This window comes from Strix uralensis, chromosome 1 (genome assembly GCF_047716275.1).
Source record: "Strix uralensis isolate ZFMK-TIS-50842 chromosome 1, bStrUra1, whole genome shotgun sequence".
NCBI classification, from domain to species: Eukaryota; Metazoa; Chordata; class Aves; order Strigiformes; family Strigidae; genus Strix; species Strix uralensis.
Window position 1 is genome coordinate 174,242,992 of NC_133972.1, and position 22,366 is coordinate 174,265,357.

General features: G+C 45.7%; 1 protein-coding gene across 5 annotated transcripts in view; it reads right to left on the reverse strand.

Moving 5' to 3' along the window:
* The window catches only part of ARHGAP39 (Rho GTPase activating protein 39), a 165,598-nt gene that overhangs the window by 120,033 nt on the left and 23,199 nt on the right, over positions 1-22,366 (reverse strand). Inside the window, exon 1 of one of the 5 annotated variants that reach the window (XM_074889411.1) lies at positions 18,354-18,403. The exons of the other annotated variants lie outside the window; for them this stretch is intronic. Within the exon in view, the coding sequence (XP_074745512.1) occupies positions 18,354-18,370 (17 nt within the window). The 5' untranslated portion in view covers positions 18,371-18,403. Of the gene's footprint in view, positions 1-18,353; positions 18,404-22,366 lie in introns of those variants that run through there. 5 annotated transcript variants of the gene reach the window in all.

The following is a 22,366-nucleotide window of genomic DNA, read 5'->3' on the forward strand; positions in this document are numbered from 1 at the left end:
CAGTTTAAAACCATTGCCCCTTGTCCTGTCACTACAGGCCCTACTAAAAAGTCCCTCCCCATCTTTCTTATCAGTCCCTTTTAAGTATTGAAAGGCTGCTCTAAGGTCTCCCCGGAGCCTTCTCTTCTCCAGCTGAACCCCCCCAACTCTCTCAGCCTTTCCCCCCAGCAGAGCTGCTCCAGCCCTCGGACCATTTCCGTGTCCCTCCTCTGGCCCCGCTCCAACAGCTCCATGTCTGTCCTGTGCTGGGGACCCCAGAGCTGGACGCAGGGCTCTGAGGGGGTCTCACCAGAGCGGAGTAGAGGGGGAGAATCCCCTCCCTCGATCTGCTGGCCACTCTTCTGTGGATGCAAATGGTCCACCCTACCACCCGGGTGTGAGCAGGTAACAGCTGGACCTCCATCTACCCGGGATACATCACTAATGAATCAAACCCTGAGAATCTCACTGCTGGATATTACTTGCAGAAGCAACATGAGACCAAGAACAGCAATAAATCAAAGGGCTAGTGTTTTATTTCTATCAATACTTACTGACTAAGTGTTCAGGGTCAAGATGCCAATCCACTTAACTGTGGACTAAAATATTTAAGCACAGCTGAGTCTGCACCTGTATCCTCATGACCTTCCTCCCATCTATCCATTCATTTAGATCACTTAGAGTACTTCATACTTCTGCTTGATTGCCAGAGAAGATATTTGCTGCGTAACCTCTGCTTTCAAATCCAAAGCACTGCGCTCAGATTTGGGTCAGAGATATGCCAAACCTCCCTCAACTCTTCAGGTACAGCCATTACCTATCTGGCCAGCAGCCATGTGAGTAATGTGTGTTTTCTTCCCATATGGTACTACTGGAAAAGTCCACCAGAAATCATGGATTAATAGGAAAAAAAGAAAAATCAGGAAAAATATACAAACTTTTTGATATGTGAGACACTGGGTATCAGTGTAGAGATTCCCCCCAACTTGCAAAATGCCAACTACAAAAGATACAACTTGCTGGCAGCACAAGTTTTCCCAGCCCAACTATGCCACTCAGACTTAGTGGATCAAGTAAAGGGTCAGAACTGCTTCCAAAACTTTTATATAACGATTTTAATGAAGGCAAGAAACATTCTCAAGAGTATTCAAAGATCTGATCCATTTTGTGAGACCAGGATTTTTTCAAAAGCCTGAAAATACTCTCTAGCAACAGAGCCCATGAGTTTTCCTGATATATTCAGCATGCCTAAACCAACACACCTTAAAGGGATTTTGTTCTTGAACCAGCTTATACCCTTGGTGTAGCGTGTTTGAACTCAACCATTAAAAAGGGCGAGAGCTGTTCTGAACAGCTTCTTCCCTTTTACATAATATTTACAGTGCAGGACTGGAAATGGGAGAGGTCAGAAAGTGCTGGGCCACCCAAATGGAGATTTTATTCATGCCCTTTACGTGACGTACTTCAGACTTTGGTGACTGTGGAGCATCATTCCCTGCAGAAGTTCTTAGGAAAAACTGTATTCACAGATGGTGTAGCCCCTGAGGAAAACAATCTTTTCTTAACACCCGTACCAGCGTCAGTGAGTCTATCTTTTAAGCTTTATGATGCAAAACTGCATCATACTCTAATACCACATAGGTTAGGTTCTCCGTGGCAGAGTTTACCAGTTCCATAATTTTATTTCCAATTTAGCAACAGGAATTAAACACGTACTATATGCTAGGACTACATGCAGACAACTCAGGACTAAGAGCTGAAAGAAATCAGGTTTTAGAGGAACCCAAACAGTAATTAAACACTAGGTCTGAGGAACCCCAAGATTTTTCTGCAAGTTGGCATGACCTTCCTGCAGCAGAGCAAACCCAGCCCAGCCACCAGCAGCAGGGTGATCGGGTTATAATTATATATATCGGTATGTTCTCCATACAGTGTTTGAGTATACACATGGCTTTTTTTTTTTTTTTTTTTTTTTCCTGGATTTGCTGTTTCTAGATGCTAAGGAAGCGCCGACTTCGCTGGATGATACAACGAGGGAGGAAATAGTGCCAGCCACACTCCTGGCACACAGCCCACACACTTTGGTTTCCTAGTGGTACATAACAGCATCTATTGTAGAATAGCTACACTGATATTAGGCTTAATATTGAGGGAAGATGGTTCCTCTCTAGATTAACAAAGCCAGCAAGCAGCTCAGACCCCAGGCTAGCCAAGCAAGCAGGAGAATTCCTAAAGACGGGACTGTTCTCAGCAAAACTGGGTGCTTTGGGTTGACCTCAGCACTCAAAAGAAGCAGCTGACAACCGAAGTGTTGCCCTGCTAAAAGCAGGAAAATCTTAGTGGTGTTTCTGACCACGGTCCTCCAGCTGCGAGCGGCAGCTCCCCTGCTATTTCAACAGGTCCTGATGCTGTCAGGGATTCAAATCTCTACTGAGGGTTTGCGCTATCCTGATTTTTTTTCTCTGGCTTTGGTCTGGCAGGGCAATTACAGGCATCTTACAAACACCTAATCCTTAAATGAACTCGACTCCAGTTTTAGTTTCCCGCAGAGCCTGGCGGGTGACTCTCAAAGAGCGCTCCCTGCTATGGCAATCAGTGGAGGAGCCGGTCGTATCACATTGTGCCAGCAATGCTGAGATGTAGACAAGCGCTCAGTCAAAAAAAAAAAGCAAAAAAAAAAAAAAAAGCTGATGCCATCAAGCTATCAACTGCTCAATGCGATCTGAAGCCAGGAATACAAAATGGATGTGTCAGTGAGCGATCTCACCCCTTGTGCAGGCAGGTGATTATCAAACCCAGAGCTGCCAGACAGGAACCAGGTCTTGGTTGCAGTTTTAACGAGGAGGCAGGGAGGGCTAAAGCAACCCCATCCCATTTTCTAGTGGCTCAGCAGGTCATTACTAGTCCAAGTACATAAGCGTGGCAGTTTCGGCACTGCAGTAAGCCACAGACTTGTTTTGATGCAATAAATCCCTTGAAAGAAAGAAAAAACCAACTTTGGCTGGGAACTAATCTTCTTTGATAAGAATCAGCGTGGGAACTGGAAGCTCCAGTAACAACTAGTCGAAGTCTATTTATACAAGACATCCATCCCAGAGATCTATAGGAGAACTGACATTTGAAAGTATGCACAGAGAAAATCTCCACTAATACACTCATTTCAGTAAATGAAAATTCAGAAAATACAGTTTCAGCGGTTTCACAAGCCTCTGTCTAGAAACGGTTATCTCATATTCTGTTTTTATCATTGAACTATGGCTTTCAGATTATAACAATCTCTGTGACGGTGAGGCTAACAGCTGATTATTTGGAAACAGGACGAGTTTTACAGCCAAATCCAGGTCTTGCACTGGGCATCCAGCCAAGGCTTTACCATGGGCTTGGGTGAACTCCAGGCACTCGCTACTTCATCTTCATTTCCACACCTGTAAAGCAACGACATCCACCCTCCCATCACCCTTCAGACCCGGGCTCAGGTTGGGAACACAGCTGATCAGAGCTTTCAAATTAAAACCAAAGGCAGAATGTGAATTAGCAGCAGCTGAAAGTCAGAGCCCTCGTAGTAGGCTCATTTAGGAGACAGAAAAACAGCAAGAGTATAAACATCTTTGCCTCAGTTGATTAGGCACAGACTTGTAAACTGACCATTAAAAAGGAAAAGCAGAAATAGGTTTGAGTTTCTACATGAAATAGTTGGGAGCTTGCTTCCGAAACTTGATTTTGCCGTGACCATGGAACTGGAGTGAGATATCCTCACCACCTTTCCACCCAGCACATGCAGGACTACGGCTTTTAAGCTCGCACTAGAGCGTTCTCAACTCTAAACACGGCTTTATCCTTCTGCATCTTTATCACCATGGGGACCACCTCCCTTCCCAGCACACACCACCTCCAGCCACACACAGCAGTGCATGTCCTCGCTGCTGTCCTACACACCATCCCAGAGCTTGCTGAAGTGAGAAGAGCCACCCAGAAACTCCAGCCAGTTGGACCAGCCACAAGAATGGCCTCAAGGCTCTTGCCTTTAGCTTTAGAGAACTGCCTGCTGCTTTGATTAGGCTTCCTCTGCCCACAATCCCTTTCTCCCATCATTTCTTCTTCCTTCAGGTAGATTTATCAAAGTAAGCATCCTAGAGAGCACAATAACTATAGTTTTGTTAACAATTCTGCTTAATTTATCTCTACTTTCTTGACCCTTTCCATTCCAGCCATAAGTTCTTCAGAGCAGGAACCATCCAGAGCTCGACAACACCTTAGATGTGCTACACTGGACTCCACACCCAGACACGTCCATCGCTGACACAGTTAACAGCAACTACCTTCCACTGCAGCTCTTTGAATGTTATGAATAATAATTCAGATCATTCCCGAGGCAGACAATAATATTGCAGCTCTACCACCTGCAGCTCCACAATGTATTTCATTAGTAACTCAAAACATCACCTGCCTCTGAGCCAATTACTTTATTGTCAGTGGTAGCTCCACATCCCTGCTTGGAGCGGAGCACACTTCAGGAGAATAGTCAAACTCAAATGGGTTCTTCAGTGCTATTATTTTCCCTTTTAGAAGCTGATCACCTCCAATTAAGATACTGGACCTGATGAGACAAAGTCATTCACTGAAGAGTTGAGAGAGTTGGGGTTGTTCAATCTGGAGAAGAGAAGCTTCTGGGGAGACCTTAGAGCAGCCTGTCAATATGGAAAGGGGGCTTATAAGAAAGATGGAGAGAGGCTTTTTACCAGGACTTGTAGCAATGGGACAAGGGGTGATGGTTTTAAACTAAAAGAGGGGAGATTCAGACTAGATATAACAAAGAATTTTTTTACAATGAGGGTGGTGAGACACTGGACCAGGTTGCCCAGAGAAGTGGTAGATGCCCCATCCCTAGAAACATTCAAGGTCAGGCTGGACGGGGCTTTGAGTAACCTGATCTGGTTGAAGATGTCCCTGCTCATTGCAGGGGACTAAATGACCTTCAAAGGTCCCTCCCAACCCAAACCATTCAATGATTCTCTAAGTGACCCTTGGAACCTGGAATCTTGGGAATCCCTGGAGTTCAGCACCAGCTTTTAAGTGTGCCAAGCTGGTCTGGAAAGGGATATCCACCACTCAGATTTCTGAAACCCAGTATAGGACAAGATTTTCAGCAGTTCCTCACAGGACCAAAAAGGCTGAACACGGCAATAGGACATGGGTGTGAGCAGGCTGGAGAAGGCAGCAATTCTCCAACAGACCACACTTTCCAGAAGCGCCGACATCCCCAAGCGGACATTACCTACAGCCCCATACTTTGGGAACAAACACTCCCTTTGAGCCATTTTTCTATTTAGAAGACTACAGCAGCCCAGATTAGAGTTGTTAGCTGTAGAGGGCTCTCAGTCTGGATGCCACAGCTGAGCTGTCACACCATCCGTGAGGGTTTGAGACTACTGCAAAGCACGGGTCACTGGAGAAATTCTCTATACAAAGCGAAAAGACTTTTATAAATTGCAAAAGTGATACGTAACAGCCACAGCCATTGTTTCTGAACACCTTTTGATTCTTTTCTGCTGAGAAGTGGACAGAAAAATTACCTTTTATGACATGAGTATACTGGGTCCACACTCAAAAAATTACTGATCTCCATCTGCATTTTAGGTATTTTTGACAAGAGCTCTCTACTGTCATAAATCAATTCCAGCTACTAATGATTCATCTTGCTGTCCAGTAGCTACATCTTTGATGTTTTGTTATTCCCTATAAGCCCCGCCACTCTTCTTCTGAGAAGCTGTAACTTTTTGATCAACAAACATATCAGAGGCGAGATCACGTGCTTCTGGGCACGGAAGCGCCCTCAGGTCTGAAATAAGAGTTGTATCTTTAAAACCAAAAATATGTTGAAAGTCCGAGGTAATTTCAGGAGTTTCCAGTATCAGGTAGGTACAGAAAAAAAAGTGCTTCAGATTCCTACTCTGCATTTAGGTTTTTAGACTTGAAGATCCTGTTTTAGTCCCATTTTGATTCGACCCCACCCCAAGCCATGCACACCACCTAAAACACCGCACACACACACACATATCTGGGTCTAAATCAAGCTGTATATACATTATTATTCTGAGCCCCTCAAATCACTGTCCCAAGCACCGAGATCCAGGTTCCCTCGGACACTTTATTATCTGTATTCATAATTCTCCTGAGCGAGGCTGGATCGAGCAGCTCCGCCATATAAATTGCTGTTTATTTCCCTATTAAGGTCGGAATTCATAAACGCTTCTTCCACTCTACCCCGACGCCGTGAATGGCAAGGGAGCTCCAAGGAATTAACAGGAAATGGGGTTTGGATTCAATAATAAAACTCAAATAATCAAATACAAGTTATGCAGCAACTTAAAATTACCCTAGACATTCCTAAGCAATTGCTCTTTCAATGCTGCAGCATCTTCATCCTTGCAACAGGAAAATAAGCTCTCCACAGCACTACGCTTTTCATCCCGTGTATGAAAGGTTCCCTCTGCCTCACCTGCTTCTCAGGTGCTTACCATTATATTTAGGACCATCCCTTCTCTGCCTGTGCCTGGCGTTCAATGAGAACCTCAAATCCCTCAGTACAGCCAAAGAGATTGTATCCAGGTTCCCAAAACAGAAAAAAAAAGTTGTGTAATTGTGTCAAAACACTACAGGACCCATTTTTTTAGATTCTTTTGTAAATCAGGGCTTTTTGTTTGTTTGTGTTTCTGTTTTTGGTTTGGTTTTTTTATTTTTTTTCAGTTTTACATTTAAAATATCGGATAATTAGGTAGGAGGAAACAGTTAAACAACTGTGAATATTCTCTTACTAAACACAGACTGGTTTGGGTTGGAAGGGACCTTAAAGATCACCTAGTTCCAACACCCCTGCCCCGAGCAGGGCCACCTTCCACTAGACCAGGTTGCCCAAAGCCCCGTCCAACCTGGCCTTGAACCCTTCCAGGGAGGGGGCAGCCACAGCTTCTCTGGGCAACCTGTGCCAGGGCCTCACCACCCTCACAGGGAAGAATTTCTTCCTTAGATCTGATCTAAATCTCCCCTCTGTCAGTTTAGACTCATTCCCCCTCGTCCTATCCCTCCCCCATGATCAAGAGTCCCTCCCCATCTTTCCTGTAGCCCCTTTTCAGTCCTGGGAGGCCGCTCTAAGGTCTCCCTGGAGCCTTCTCTTCTCCAGCTGAACCCCCCCAACTCTCTCAGCCTGTCCTCACAGGGGAGGTGCTCCAGCACCCTGATCATCTCTGTGGCCTCCTCTGGCCCCACTCGAGCAGGTCCGTGTCCTTCTGGACTAGATGATCTTCAAGGTCTTTTCCAACCTAGATGATTCTGTGATTCTGATGTTGGTGTCCCCAGAGCTGGACACAGCACTGCAGGGGGTTCTCACAAGAGCAGAGGGGGAGAATCCCCTCCCTTGACCTGCTGGCCACACTTCTTTTGATGTAGCCCAGGACACAGTTGGCTTTCTGGGCTGTGAGCACACATTTCTGGCTCAAAGTCAGTTTTCCATCCACTAATTCCCCCAAGTCCTTCTCCGCAGGACTGCTCTCAATCCACTCATCACCCAGCCAGGATTTGTGCTTGGGATTGCCCCAACCCATGGGCAGCACCTTGCACTTAAACCCACATTGAACCTTACACTAAACCTATAATGAAAAAATTGAAGAAATGGAACGTGACTATAGAAATGGCTAGATCCTTTAACTCTATTCTTAGCGTTCAACAGCTGAACACAGCATAAGTAATTTTCTTATTTTAAAGCATACTTCATTTTTAAGGGTAGCTTTTTTTAACAATTATTTCTTTTTACCTTGACGGCGTCCGTTTTTGTTTGATATTAGCTGTTGAGATGAGAGACCACTGCATCTCACAATTCACCCTAAGAAGTTACGCAGTAGGTCTTGGAGAGCGTGATAAAACTGTATTTCTAGTTTAAAGGCACAGTCAATTTTACAAGGTGAATAGTGCACTCACATTTCCACTCTGGCAGATATTCAGCAGCTGCATCTCCTATAAACAAGGACAACACCATCCCATAAAAAAAGGCTGGAAAAAAACTCAGGCTGAAGCATCCCACCATTGCACACGTGCTCAATATATGCTACTGTGGTCCTCGGACTACTCAAGAATCATCACCGGAGGAAACACTGCCACCAGATGTGCAATCAGGAAGAAGAGACCACAAGACAAACTTAAACAGCATCAACTTACAAATTTATGAAATGCCTAGGAAAGGGAAAGAAAGGAAGAAATCACCCCCAAACCCCTGTTTCATTTCCTGGGAACTTTAGCACAAGAAATGGACCGTCTGAACACGTTACCACGGAGAAGCAGCAATCAAAGCCTTCAGATACATAGATACCACCTGATACACGAAATAATTTTTCAACCCAAGTGATCCAAGAATCCTTCTGGCTCACGCAGATCCTGAGGGTCACCCCTGGCTTGGTCTATTCTGGAAACCGTTAGCTCAAGTACCCACGTGGCCTCTCAAACGTGTTTATCTTCTTCACAGAAATGGAAACAAGACAGTCAGCTAAGAAATGCAAGACAGCAATTTGAGCGCTAACTTGGGCGCTGGATAGATCTGCTACATCCAAATTCTGGATTTCACTGGCGTATTAGTGAAGATGAGATAAAACCCTGCTGGGCCACACCAGCAGTCCCTGCTAGTCCCGTACTTTGCCAACAGTGGCATCAGGAGATGTTATTTAAGCATGGCTTAGTCACCATCTCCAGCTCCTTGTAATCCCCCCAGTCACTGCAAGGTTTGAGCAGACACCCCTGCCTGTTCCCACTGTCTCTAAATTCAAAAATCCATTTTGAACCTCCTCATATGGTCTGCCTCCCCGAGCTTCTGTGGCGATAAGGGTCTAGAAATCCACTCCCCGCTCTAAGAGAAGTCCTCTCACCCGTGCCAAACACATCTCCTACTAACTCATGTGAGGTTCCCCTGGTTCCAGCGCTGTGGGTCTTTGAGCAGCTCTGCATTCACCTTACCACCACCCTCCTGAGTCCACAAACATTTTATGTCCCCCACCATCATCCAACTTCTCTGTAAGTGGAGGAGCCCCAGCCTTTTCACAGCCACTTAAGATGGCTGCTTTACCCCCTCGATCATTCTCATTACCTTCTGTACAGACGGATCTCTAGTATTTCGCTACGAAAAGTGCAATTAAGCCCTTATCTGGATTGTTTACTGCATTAACATCTAATACTTAAATGCATTTAGCTTGTATTTGATTTCTTCTCTATTTCAGCTAGAAACTGAATGTCACAAATGAATTACAAACTGTGTCCACTGCCCAAAAGTCAGCTCCAGATAATTCCTTTCAGTGGATGCACCGGCCACTTCCCAGAATACAGAACAGAAGAGCTCCTGCCTAGGTAAGATCAGTTGGAAGAACGTAGGCACCCAAGAAGTAGAGTCCTGCACCCTAGTAGAGCTTTTTTATAAAATGGCAGAACACTTGAGGTTAGCAGGCACCTCTGGAAATCACTCAGTCCAACCATCTTGCCCAAAGCAGGATCAGCAACAGCTGATCAAGGTCCCTTCCAACCTAGATGATTCTGTGATTCTGCGACCAGCAGGGACAGGGAAGGGATCTCACCCCTGTGCTTGGCACTGGTGAGGCCGCCCCTCGATGAGTGGGTTCAGTTTTGGGCCCCTCACTCCAAAAAGGCCCTTGAATGACTCGAGCGTGTCCAGAGAAGGGCAACGGAGCTGGTGCAGGGTCTGGAGCACAGGTGTGATGGGGAGCGGCTGAGGGAACTGGGGGGGTTTAGTCTGGAGAAGAGGAGGCTGAGGGGAGACCTCATGGCCCTCTACAACTGCCTGAAAGGAGGGTGCAGAGAGGGGGGATGAGTCTCCTGAGCCAAGGACCCAGCGCCAGGACAAGAAGGAATGGCCTCAAGCTGCGCCAGGGCAGGGTCAGACTGGCTCTTAGGAAGGATTTCTTTGCAGAAGGGGTTGTTGGGCGTTGGAATGGGCTGCCCAGGGCAGGGGGGGAGTCCCCATCCCTGGAGGGGTTGAAGAGTCGGGCTGACCCAGCGCTGAGGGATCTGGTGGAGTTGGGAACGGTCAGGGTGAGGTTCATGGTTGCACTGGAGGAGCTTCAAGGGCTTTTCCAACCGAGGTGATTCTGTGATTCTGTGAAAGCAGGGCCAGGCAGAGCAGGTTGCTCAGGATTGTGCCCAGTTGGGTTTTGAACATCTCTAAGGATGGAGACTCCATGGCCTCTCTGAATTATCTGTGAACACCTTCCACCAGTTTGTCCACTGATGAATAACACAGATAGGGATTATATGACTTTGCATCTGACACCTTAAGCTTCAAAGAACCCGTAACAGATAAGACCTTCAAGACTAGTTATTTAGGTTTGTGGATAGGAGTGAATTGCTGTATTATGTGGCACCCCTTTAACAGGTGTAGAACAACAAAAGCTGGAGCAAATTTATGAAATTAATTTATAGCTATGAAAGTCCGAGACGAGACTTGGTTCAAAACAAACATTTGATACAAATATCAGCTTTTAAGGGTCTCAGAAATCCAACCCATGTGACATTTCCCACCAAGTCTCACAAAGATAACTGAAGTCAGAACTAGCTTTCCCTTCTTCTAGCCTCCACCTCGCAATTCTGACAGATCCAGGATATCGATTCTCTCTTCCATAGATGTTCCACAGTTTTGAGACAGCCTCTATCCACCTCCTTTTATCCTGCTTTGGGACATTCACTCCACTGAGGAGCCTCCTAACCCAGGCGGCAGCTAGATCTACCACCATCAGCCTCCCTCCTTGCAGAGCTGCGCTGGATTTTGATGGGATCTTGAGCACAGAAAATGAAAGGGCTATTGTCAAGGTCCCTGAAAACATGTGGCTGAGCACCCACTCCTTCAATGACCCTCTTGTTTAATCCACCACATCATGCTCTGCGGTCCGGGCTGCATGACGAGCCATTCCAAGGGGGTGAGGCAATATCTCCAAGGTTTACAAGTTTCTGCTTCTGTGCCCTTCAGCCCTGCTGCCTTCTTGCCTCTCATCTGAGAAAGGCTTCTAAGCTTTCATTTTGTGAACCAAGACTCGAGATATATTTTGAGACACTCACTCAAGTGAGATCACAGCTAATATTTGAGCTGCAAATTTTAACCTTTCTACAGTGCCTCCCAGAGAGTCTGAAAAGGCTCTCAAGTAACGCAGCTTCCTCAGCCAAAGTTTCCTATTTGTTTTTGATCCCCACTTAACCTTTCAGTTATAATAACTGAAATGTTGAGAGGACAAGGAATCAAATATTCAGGAGTGCCTTTTGTCTCCTCCCTCCTGTCACTGATCACTGTTAATCATCACCACACTGGTAAACATTTAAAGAAGTCAGCATGGTCTCATCTGTCCGTCAGCTGGGAAATACCAGTTATATAAAAGGAGAGCTGGACCTTGGGCCTACTGGGGTTAGAGTTACTGCTGTTGCTTGGCACCACGGCTTTATTTTGAGATAAACTAATTCAGACCTTTGTTTCAACACATAGATGCACACAAGGGCATCTCTGATTTCACCCAACTACCCCGGCAGCGAGAACACGTCTCTCGTTGGCTGGTGTCTCCACATTCCTCCTGCACCGCTCTTGAGTTTTGCTTCTTGGAGCTTCTCACCTGAGTCTCAGCACCCCGTGGCAGGTACCATTCGTTCTGACACTGGTTAAAACAAACTGACTCAAAAGAAACACCGTGTGGCCTTGGAACCAAAGCCAAGTGCCTTGTGTCCAAAGCCCATACTTTAATCCAAAGCCTGCTCTCCCAGCAAGACCTCCACATCCCTTGAAGGATCCAAAAAACCAAATCCACCCATCTCACCAGCCTTTTCATCTCTTTAGACCATACGCAAAGATTGGAAGGTGAAGCCAGCCAAATGCCAACCACTGAACAAAGAGGAGATGCTACATGAATTTTGAGGCTGAGTTTGCTGATACAGCACACTAGACCGGCAGTACATCATACCTAAGCCTGTGCCAGCTTCGGTCACCAGCAACAGGGCTGACGGATATAGCAGAGAGCGCTCAGCAGCAGGGAACATTTATCACCTGGCTGCTCCTACCAGTAAATTTCAGAGGTACCACCTAGAATCTAGGATACACGGATCATTAGGTTAGGAAATCTATTCAATTCCTTTCAACTTGCAGTATATCTAAGCGCCACAGAACGTGTACGCACACAGTAAATACCCAAGAGTGGGGCTTAGTCATTAAAACCAAGGTCAGTCTGCATTGTGTGTCCTTGGGGCGTGGATCTGGAGCAGAAGGGTTTAGTGAAGCCAGGGCTGAGAGCGAGTCACCCTTTGAGAGGTCTTCCTGTCGCTCTGGAGGATTCCTTCCTCCTTCCAACTTACTGACTTTAAATATCAGCCCCGTAGCACCATTACATCATCTTGGCAGGTCACCGGCTAAGCACCCGGTCTCCGTCCAGCAAGCAGCGCTCCCATACCACTTTAGAGCACTGAAGCAGAAAAGGAAGGATAATAAACACATAGAGGATTGTTTCTCCTATTCCACGCTGACGATGAGGACCACCTCGCAGCTGCATAGCCCACTGCAAGGCAAAAGCAGTGTTTGCAAGTGAAGGACAAATAAGGCTTGAAAATCTGTTCACTAGAGCAGATTTTTGGCTTTTAAGAATGATTTGCAAAGGTGCAATTTAAATAGCAAAGGACCAAGATAAAGGTGTGTCTCTGGGGAAGCGCATGATGCCGATAACCAGGTTTTTACCTTGGCTCATTCAACAAGATTCTTGATATTGAGCATCACCACAAGCCAGCAAGGATGAAAAGGGTGTTTCTGCAGAAAGGAAGGTTCTGCTTATACAACAGGAGCAACCGAAATAACTCCTTGAGTTGAAGGCATCTTTCAGAAAATAAGCAAGGTGGACTCATAGCTTTTTGGATTATATCTGGTTTTCCCCGTGGTACTGATACCTTTACTCACAGTTCACACAGGAACTACTATGCAGAAAATAATAATAATGATAATTAAAAAAATATCCTCAGTAGTGACCCATTCCTTAGGTATGTTTGTGTCCATAAAGCACATTTCCAACCTGAAGGGTTTCTCACAAAATAGCAGGTCATGGGAACCATGACAGCTTGCAGATGACAAATCCTGTTTCAAACATGTTCCCTCAGCTGTGCCCGCCTGGCTCCTGGCAAAACTGTGATGCCAATGACAAGAGTTTAACTGTGCTAATACCGTACACAGGAAAGTGTGCTCATATTTTCAGAAAGCACATGAGAACGTCAACGCTTTTTATTTTTTCTTAAATTTTATTTTAAACTTTAGTTCACCAAACTGGAGGCACAGCTAAGAGATGCTACTCCATAGAAGTTTACAGGCACGCAGTATGGCATGGGTGGGTTGTGAAAGCATTACTGCAAGCGCCACAGATTTTACAGCATTACTCACAAAGGACAGAAACCCAAGTGATTCATGCTCATCTTTCTAGAAAAGCAGCTTAAGCTTCCTTCCCATCCTCACACGTCTAGGACAACATGTTCATGAAGATCTCGTTGCTTAACTCTTCCTGCAGTGCTCGTCATAACTTCTGTCCAAGATGTTAAGACTGTATTTTCTGGTGGAGATACGAGTTCCTCTAAGAATCAGTCTCTAAAAAACCATTAGATTCTACTGAAGAATAGGTCAATCACATTAGAAGACCAGCCTCGTATTCCCGTTGTCCTTCAAAGCAAACGCTCTCAATTTCATTTTGTAAGATGTTGAGCTCTTATGGAATGACCAACCCCACAAGAGCAGCCCCAGTGCCCAAAAGAGGGGTGCTGGCAGGTTTTCAGTGCTGTGAGTCTTCCCATTAAGACACCCACCTTTGTTCCAGTCCTCACAACATTTGTTTGTTGCCCTGCAGTATTTAAGCTTCTCCGACATCGTACCGTCAGACGTACGTCACGGGGAAAGCAAGGCAACGTGATAAAGGGAATATTCATCCCCAAAGGTTGGCAGGGCAGGAAACCCACTGATGATTCTGGGAAAGCGTAGGACAGCAGTGAAAATGTTAAAGTTTACATTCATGAATTTCACATTTGGAGCCTGCCCCCTCTGTAACAATAATATCTTGTCATGCTGCTTTTTAAAATTCACTGACCACTTCTGAGGCTCCAGGGAATTATTCTGGGCGAAGGTGGTAATTTTAGTTCAGTAAAATGAAGTTCACTTCACCAAATACAAAGCAGCTCAAAAAAGCCAAAATACTTAAGACTGCTAACTCAGAAGTCAATAGAAGATGACTCCACCAGCCCTTTCCTCTGTCATCCTCTGGGAGGGACGGCTTTGTAAGTAAACTCTTAGTCAGAAAGGGACACAAGTGCTTCACAAAACAGTATTACAAAACCTCCCAAAAACCAGGGAGAGGAGTAAGGCCCAGTCCACAGGCAGGAGGGGATACCATGACTTCACTTATTCTGAGAGATTATTGTAAACCCTTCTTAATTAGGGCTTTAGTCTGCTAATTCTATTTAATAAAATCAGAGTTTATATTTGGTTCTGTACCTCATAAAAAGGGTATTGAGAGGAAGTTCTTTCCATCTGTGTAGGATCAAAATGGAGATGCAACTTCTGGACCTAAGGGCTGAGAGCACACCAGCTATCCAGGCGTTTTGTGCACAGAATCACCTTCAAGCAGTTGGGTTTCCTTAAAATCAAGGACAGCCCCGTCAGGATGCAGAATTCCATGACAAAGACTTCTGCCATTGCTGGAAGAATCAGCAAAGGGTGTCCTCAATCATTACTTCAGTATCATCAGAAGAGGCTTTACCCAGTCCTGAGACCTGTGATTTCCCATGGTGACTTCAAGCCAACAAATGTCGGCTGACAGAAGAGCAGTCTTAGACTTGTTGCCTTCCTCCCCATATTCTCTTCATCACCAGGAGCCCCTTCTTACCCTGTCCCTCCAGAACATTAACAGCTTTTGTCTGTTATTTTTCAGAGGAATCAGGTCCCCAGCAGATTTCCTACACTAACACGAGCACAAGCTACTGTTCTCTGTCTGCCAACCTCTGTAGGGTGGATTCAAGACATCTTGAGGCTGCAGCTTTTGGAAAACCAGGTCAAGGAGACCAGAACTTTGAGTAAGCCACGCTCTTATCACTGGTGTCAGTATCTTCAAAGGAAAAAATAAACCCTAAACCAAAACCTACGCTGATTCGTAGCCTCTGAGGTCTGCAGTCAAGAGCACGTGTCTCCAAGTGACTCAGTGTGTTTAGTATCTGTTTTCTTTCCACTATCCTTCCATAATAAGAAAAATCCCCAAACTCCAGGGGCCCCAGCCTCCCACCCACCATCTCCAGATGCCCACTCACAGCTGCACTGTCCCTCCCAGCAGTGTTGGCCATCACCGAGGCAAAGAAGTCACAACCCGAATCCAGGGTCTCTATGGCTGTTGGGTGGTTTGGTGCAGTTACTGGACATTTCGGTTAAAGTCTGCCATACAGATTGTTGGGTAGTAAGGTTGTGCTGCTCTGGAGCTAACAAAGCGTCACAACTCAGCAAACCCTGATGGCCTGACTGTGCAAAAATCCAACAGACATGGAGAAAAATGCCCAATCCACTAGCAGCCAGCCAGGAGGGCCTCACTCTACCAAACCTCTCCTGCTTACGACACAGCTGCTGCGTCTCAAGCAGCAAACAAATCCAAGGGATGATTACAAGCTGCTGAAGAGTAATTTTAATTATCTCTTAGTAATCTATTAGCAGTACATTAAGACAGCCGAACAACCTCCTTTCCTTTCAGGGCCACCTGGAGTTCTATAGGTTCAAGAAAAGATCAGACAACCTAGACCAGACTTCTTGTCCCAGGCTTCAAACCAAATAGATGCTTGTTTGCCCAAGGCAGAAAACTATTATCTGCCCACCTTAAATATTAGCTAGAAATTATGCTGACCTTTATAGTTGCCATGACAGCTATGTATCGAGAGTTAGGTCATATGCCAAGATGAGGACAGTTGCTAGAAATAGTTTAATATCATCAGTGTGTCAGATGCCTATTGCAGTTCTTCCACTTTGCTCGGCACCCAAGAGCTCGTTATCGCACAGTGGCCTTGGCCATCGACTGCGTTTTAAGTACAGAAAATGTAGCACAGTGGTTCAGGTGACCTCAAGGCCATCCTAACACCAGCTCCACGTAATCCTCAGAGGGTCACTGCTGCAGCGCTCCTCCCAACCTTGAATCTTGAAGAGCGGAGATGCTCAGCAAGAACAGCAGCAATATTTTGGTTATGAGACAGTTTGGCATCGTTATCCCCCAACACAAGACATCACCTAGCTTATCTTCCTTTCACTGTCATTTAACTCCTCCAAAAAGGCATCAAGTTCAACAGGAACCCTCAGTAACACGCTGCTGTTGGAATTTAAGAGCAGCTTTTATTCAAATCAAACTTTTCACAGAAAACATGAATGCTCCAGCAGGAAGCAAGTCTGTCGGCCCCATTCCTTCACGCCAAGATTGCATCGTCAGAAGCACGTTACTGCGGGGGGACCACATCTCACCCCAACCGGAGGGAGCCCAGGTTCCTCCACACTGGAGGAGCCTCAGCAGAAACGATGGCAAGTTGTGCCTAAACCAAATCCTAGGGCTGTGAGAATTCACCTTTTTAGAGAAAGGCTGCCAGAATGGAGAGATTGGGAATGATGACTTAAGAGCACAGCCTGTTAACCTTGGAATGACTGTTTACAGGTTTCTTCCTGTGCCTCATTTGTTCAACTATACAAAGCAGGATACCTTGTGCCTTTTTTTTTTTCTTTCTTTTTTCCCTACAATTTTTATTATTACCTAAGTAGATTGCTTAAGAAACTGAGTTGAGAACCAGCGGAAGACTTAAGTACATGCTCTCAACGGCATAAATTATCTTTTCATTTCCCTAAATTCAGTATTACGCAAGATGACTTGCTGAAGAGCGGCTAAACTCCTACGGTTACTGCTTACAGGTGGGAAAAACAACATTACACAATTTCACAGTTCGACAGGGTCACCTTTCTAAGAAGCCATGCAAACATGAATTAAGATACTACGTGCAGTTAAAGACCTATTGAGCATTGTGTACGACATCAGGAGAGCCAGTAAAACAACTTCATTGATACGGAAAAAAAAAAATTCATCTCCAAAAGAAGTGCTATCCGGTCCACAATAAGTCTTGTTCTCCATTCTTTAAGGTCAGATTTGCAGCAGGCTAGGAGGAATGAAGAGGAAGCAGGATGCCAAAGGGTGGTATTAAAATGTAAGCGCTCAAAAAATATGGACTGCGGAGACACAGCTGAATACGCAGTATTAGTTTTTATACCCAGTATATGTAGCAAACAAGAAAAAAGGCAGATCATCACCTCAAGGACCAAGGCAGAGCAGTTCAGACTGCATTAGAAGCCACAGCAACACTTGCCAAGTTTAGGTTGGTTATAGCTGTTAGCTATCCCCGGGTTGAGGGTGGTGGTGGTGGTGGGATTGCACTTCCTTTCATTTACAAGGTCAAGGGGATTCTGCTCCGCACGTGATCTCAGAAGGGCTTTAACCCTTATCCTCAGCACTGCAGTGCCGACCTCCAGGGAGTAACTAAACCAGCTACATCGGCTGGCGGCAGCAGCCAGCGGGTTTCCGAAGAAGAGGACATTGGAGGCCATCTCCCACCACTCCAAGTCAGCAGGAAGCTTCCTGGCTGGTGACAACCCAAAGGAAGAGAGAGGATGCGGGGATCATGCCAAGTCAAACCACACACGGTTGCTTAGAAACCTTTGAAAACGACATTAAAAATTCAGATTTTGATGAAGAACATCGCAGTAAAACAAGCAGAAGTTTTGCTTTAAATCAGCCTTTCCCAGAGCCAAGTGCACTGTCTCCACTGTCTTCCTGCCCCCCTACACTCCTGCTGCTTTGCAGGTCACCTTTGGACCTGAATGCTTCAAGGTTTTCCTAAATTCAGCGGGTGAGCAGACAGCTGGGTACCTGCCTACAGTGGTAAGTCTTTCTAGATGGTCAAAATCACCCAGCAGAATAATATTTCAATAAAAGATGGTGATATATGGAAGGTACATGCTGAAAAGAAAAAGAATGAAGTTACTGTAGCACGGTGCAGCTCTGGCATCTAATCAGGGAGACAGATGAAGGCAGCAATCTGTCTCCTTAAAATATGCACATTTTATTTTATTTTTTTTTTATGGCTGCATAACTGTATTTGAAGATGCTCATAAAATGGCTGCAGCACAAGGGGGCTGCACCAGGAGCCTCCCTCTGCAATCACGAGGGAAGTAATAAGAAATTTCATCATTAGCGGTGTTTAATTGCCAGTAGCCATAACACTCCTTAACATCCATTAGCAGCTTTGTAACATACCTTTGGACCGGGATCATAAACCAGGTTTTGTTTCAGAGCTTAAAATCTTGCCGCAGCTGTCAGTGAGGGGAAGCTCAGTAAATCACCTAAAATGTGATGCGCAGATCTGCTCCCTGAAACACAGCTGACCTTGTGGGACCACGAGCCCGTTTTAGCCCATCCCAAACAATCCTTCAGGTTACCTTCTACACTGGATCATCCCTCTTGGCTTACATTTGCACTATAGACTCTCCAAAAAGAAATTATATAGAGATCGGTAGCAGGGCAAAACAACGTTGCCCCTCAACATACCAGAAGCAAACGGGTAACTCATCTTCAGATTCAGTGCAAGAATCTGCGTTAAATTCCTCTCATTTTCAAGCCTCAGAGCAACTCCACACCAGCCTACACCAGTCTTCATTCCCTACCACATGAAAATCTGTCTCCTCTTACTCCATACTCCATACTTTGGTTTCCCAGCTAGCCCATCGGGCTACCTTGCACGCGTGATGTTCCCACCTCCCGCGCACAGAGCCATGCCTTCCCCGTATTAAAACTCAGTTACAAGGAGCTGAATTACCCAAGTCTGCTCCAACCTACACCTTTCCTCAAAACACTTCTCAAATGGTGAGTTCTTCCATGGAGGTATTATGGTAATATTTTATCCCCAAGGCAAACGGGATGGACATCCATGGATAGGAGTCATTTCCAACCATTCTAACAGCTAGGGAAACAGATATTCAGCAATGACTTCTGCGTGCGTGACTGTCAAATAAATAATTGTGGATGTGACAGCAGAGCAGCAGTGAAAAGCTCGTGTTTTTAAGAGATCTAGAAACCTCCACCTTCCACCCTACCACCGGGATCCACATATAGACTCGCAGCTAAGAGACAGCCTTCAAAATCCCCACTTTGAAGGCACCTCACCCAGCAGGGACAGAGCCTCAAACCCCCTCCCAAGAGGCTCAGCACTGTGTTACTCTCGAGGAAGCAAGATTACAGCAATCGAGGATTTTATCATTTAATCACAATTTGACACAACTGAGAGCCATTCTACTGTAGCTCAAAGGAAGATCTGAGGACATTCTTTGCACAGGTTATGTTTTCACCATGTTTTTCCAAATCCCACACCCTGGAATTTCATTGCACCCTCTCGTTAATGCACGGTTACAGCTCACAGCGGTCAAACAACCCCCCCCAAACCCACTAAAATAACTAGAAATTAATGTTATTTTTTGCAGGGATTAGCTGCTAGCAGTAGTCTCTCAGCATGATGGTTAATTCCCATCAGGATACAGCAGAGCTAGCTCAACAATATGCCACCTGAAGACGCAGTGAGGTATCAGCAGTACAAAGAAGATGTAAATAAGTTTGCATATGCAAGCATCAAAGACTCCATGAGATTCTGAAGTGTGAAAACATCTTTTTCCCTACAAGATACTGAAGGAATGGTAGCGAGACCGACGGGGGTGGGAGGACAGGAGGGAAAAAAAAAAAAAAAAGACAAAGTGTGAGCGTAGCAGGAGCTCAACAGTTGGAGAAGAATCAAGCTAAGAGAACAGTAGAAACAGCAACTCGGGCACAAGGAAAGCAGTGATGCCAAGAGCATCGGGAAGAGCAATATTCAGGCACCTGCAGAGAGACGCAAGACAGATTCTGCAGAGAATGACCCAAAACCAGCAGGAGAATGACCAAAAAATGGTGGAAAGGGAAACAAACCCACAAGGCTCATCCCAGGGGAGCGGGACAGAGGCCCTTGTACTGCAAAAGAAGAAGCAGCTTCATGAAGCCCCTCATCTGCAGATCGAGTCAGCACACCTCTGCAGTGCCGCTGGACTCCAGCAGCTACAGGAAAAGCAGCCAGAAGGTTTTTTGTTTTTTTTTTTTCTTCTTATTTATTTCTGCAGCTTTCTGCCAGGATACCAAGTCTCTCGTCCCAGGGATGAAGGCAGTTGAGGGGTTTCTGCTACAGCTGAGAAGGAGGATGCAAAAGCTGTGAAAAAGCAGGAGAGGAGAAACGGAGCAAAAGAAAGAAGTGAGAAAATAAAGGCAGAAGGGGGCAAATTTTCCAGCAAATCCCACACAGCTGCCCAGTACCTTTCTCAGACCCGCCCTGGCCCGTTACATCTACAGGGACAGCCCAGCAAATCCTGGCTTAGCGGCTGCACGTATGACAGGCAGGAGCAGAAACAGAGGTTGAGTGGAATGTTGTACGTTAAAGCCTTGGAAGGGGTAAAATGAAGAGAGAACAAACCCCCCCAAAACCCAACACATAATAAGACAGAACAAGGTTTGCAGGGAGAGGGAACCCAGCAACAATAATGAATTTAAGAAAATGGCATCATTGGTGGTATTTGTAATATCTGCTGCTGGAGTAAGGCTGAGCCAAGAACCTAGAGAAATAGGTACCCTTAGGAGTGCAATCCCGCACAGCGGCCAGGTAAGACAGTTCATTCGTTAGGGATTGTCCACACAACACTGACCTTCAAGATGACGGTCCTGTTCCACAGGCAGCAAAACCATGTCATGATAGATCTGCCAAGGTGGGAAGTGACCAACAGTAAGAACCTCTCAAACACCGTCCAGGAAAAGGGGATATCAAACCGGCAGGCTTGGGTCTAGTAACCTGCTGGACTTTTTACACCGGAGATAGATACAGACTTGAAGAATTTACAACCTTGAGAGCTTTCCTGCAGTTGATGGTGTCAAAATACGATAACGAAGCTGCAGGTAGGTTAACGGCTTGAGAACGGGGGCTGAGGGAGTCACGGTAGAGTAGCTGACACACCGTGTGCTTTGAGTTCAACTCGCTCCGCGTGAGACGGGTAGAGGACTCCTGCACTGCTACGTGTGCGCATTTGCATGAGTTCTCACCGTGGAGTTCTGACCTGCTAGACCCTCAGTCCAGCTTGCCAGCCCTTAAGAGCTTTTTAGGGTTATATCCTAAAAGACATGAAGAGATCTATCCTATAGAAACATGAGCATTAAAAGTCACAGTCGTACACACACAAGCTAGCTATGAAAAAGCCTACAGCTCAACCAGAAAGTGTTAAAACTCAGGTTAGTAGAGACCACGCGGATAGACAGAGGGGTCCGTGGAGTTTTAACCCTTTTCCCAGTTGAAGACACATCTAGATCTGCTGTTCCAGTGAGGCAGCCTGGTCCCTGAGCACTTTTGAAAGTGTGGATCTACCGATCAAGTGCAGTGTCCACATAGCAGGCAGCTAAACCACGCCAGGGAAGCAGCAAATCTCCAGCTTTATGAAGGTGCAGATGAGTAACACGTATTTAAAAAACTTTCAGATGTGTCCAGGAAACCCTGAGACCTAAAAAACATAGCCCAACCATCCTGGGACATGGGGGCATTTTTTATGCCAGGGCTTTACGCATTCCCAGGCAATGTTTAAAAAAAAAAAAAAAAAAAAAAAACGGAAAAAGAGATCACCAGTGTTGTAACCTTACAGAAAGGCATGAGATATGCACTTACAAACACATCCTCATCCCCGGGCATCCAGTCCTCATCTGAACCCGTCGAGATGTCAAGTCACTAGAAGAATAGCACTGGTCTGGCCAGAAGCCTGTCCAGTCTGGCACCCCACCACCAAAAGCAGATGTCTACACACTAGTAAGACTAGTGCAAGCATTTAGCAATTCTTTAGCATATTAGTACTACACTAATGCAACAGGAGGAAAAAACATGGATAGGACAAAGTTTACAGCACGTGAACAGTAAAGGAAAGGAGGAAGAACAGCTGGCTGGCTAAGGTAGACATGGTAAAATAAGATTTGGTCTTATACCATTTATTAGTAGGTGCCCTGGATGTCATCACATAGCTGTCAGTATGATTAATTGCTATTTATTCAGTGCCAGAGCAGGTAATGATTGCTGTGCTGGCAAGTGGGAAAGCCAAGCGAAGAGGAGGTGTTGGCGGGGGGAGAAATACTCTGGAGCCAGCAGAGATGAGGAGCTGACTCAAAACTTTGGGATTTGTGGTTAGAGTTACAGACTGGAAGCTAGACTGCAAGAGAGACTG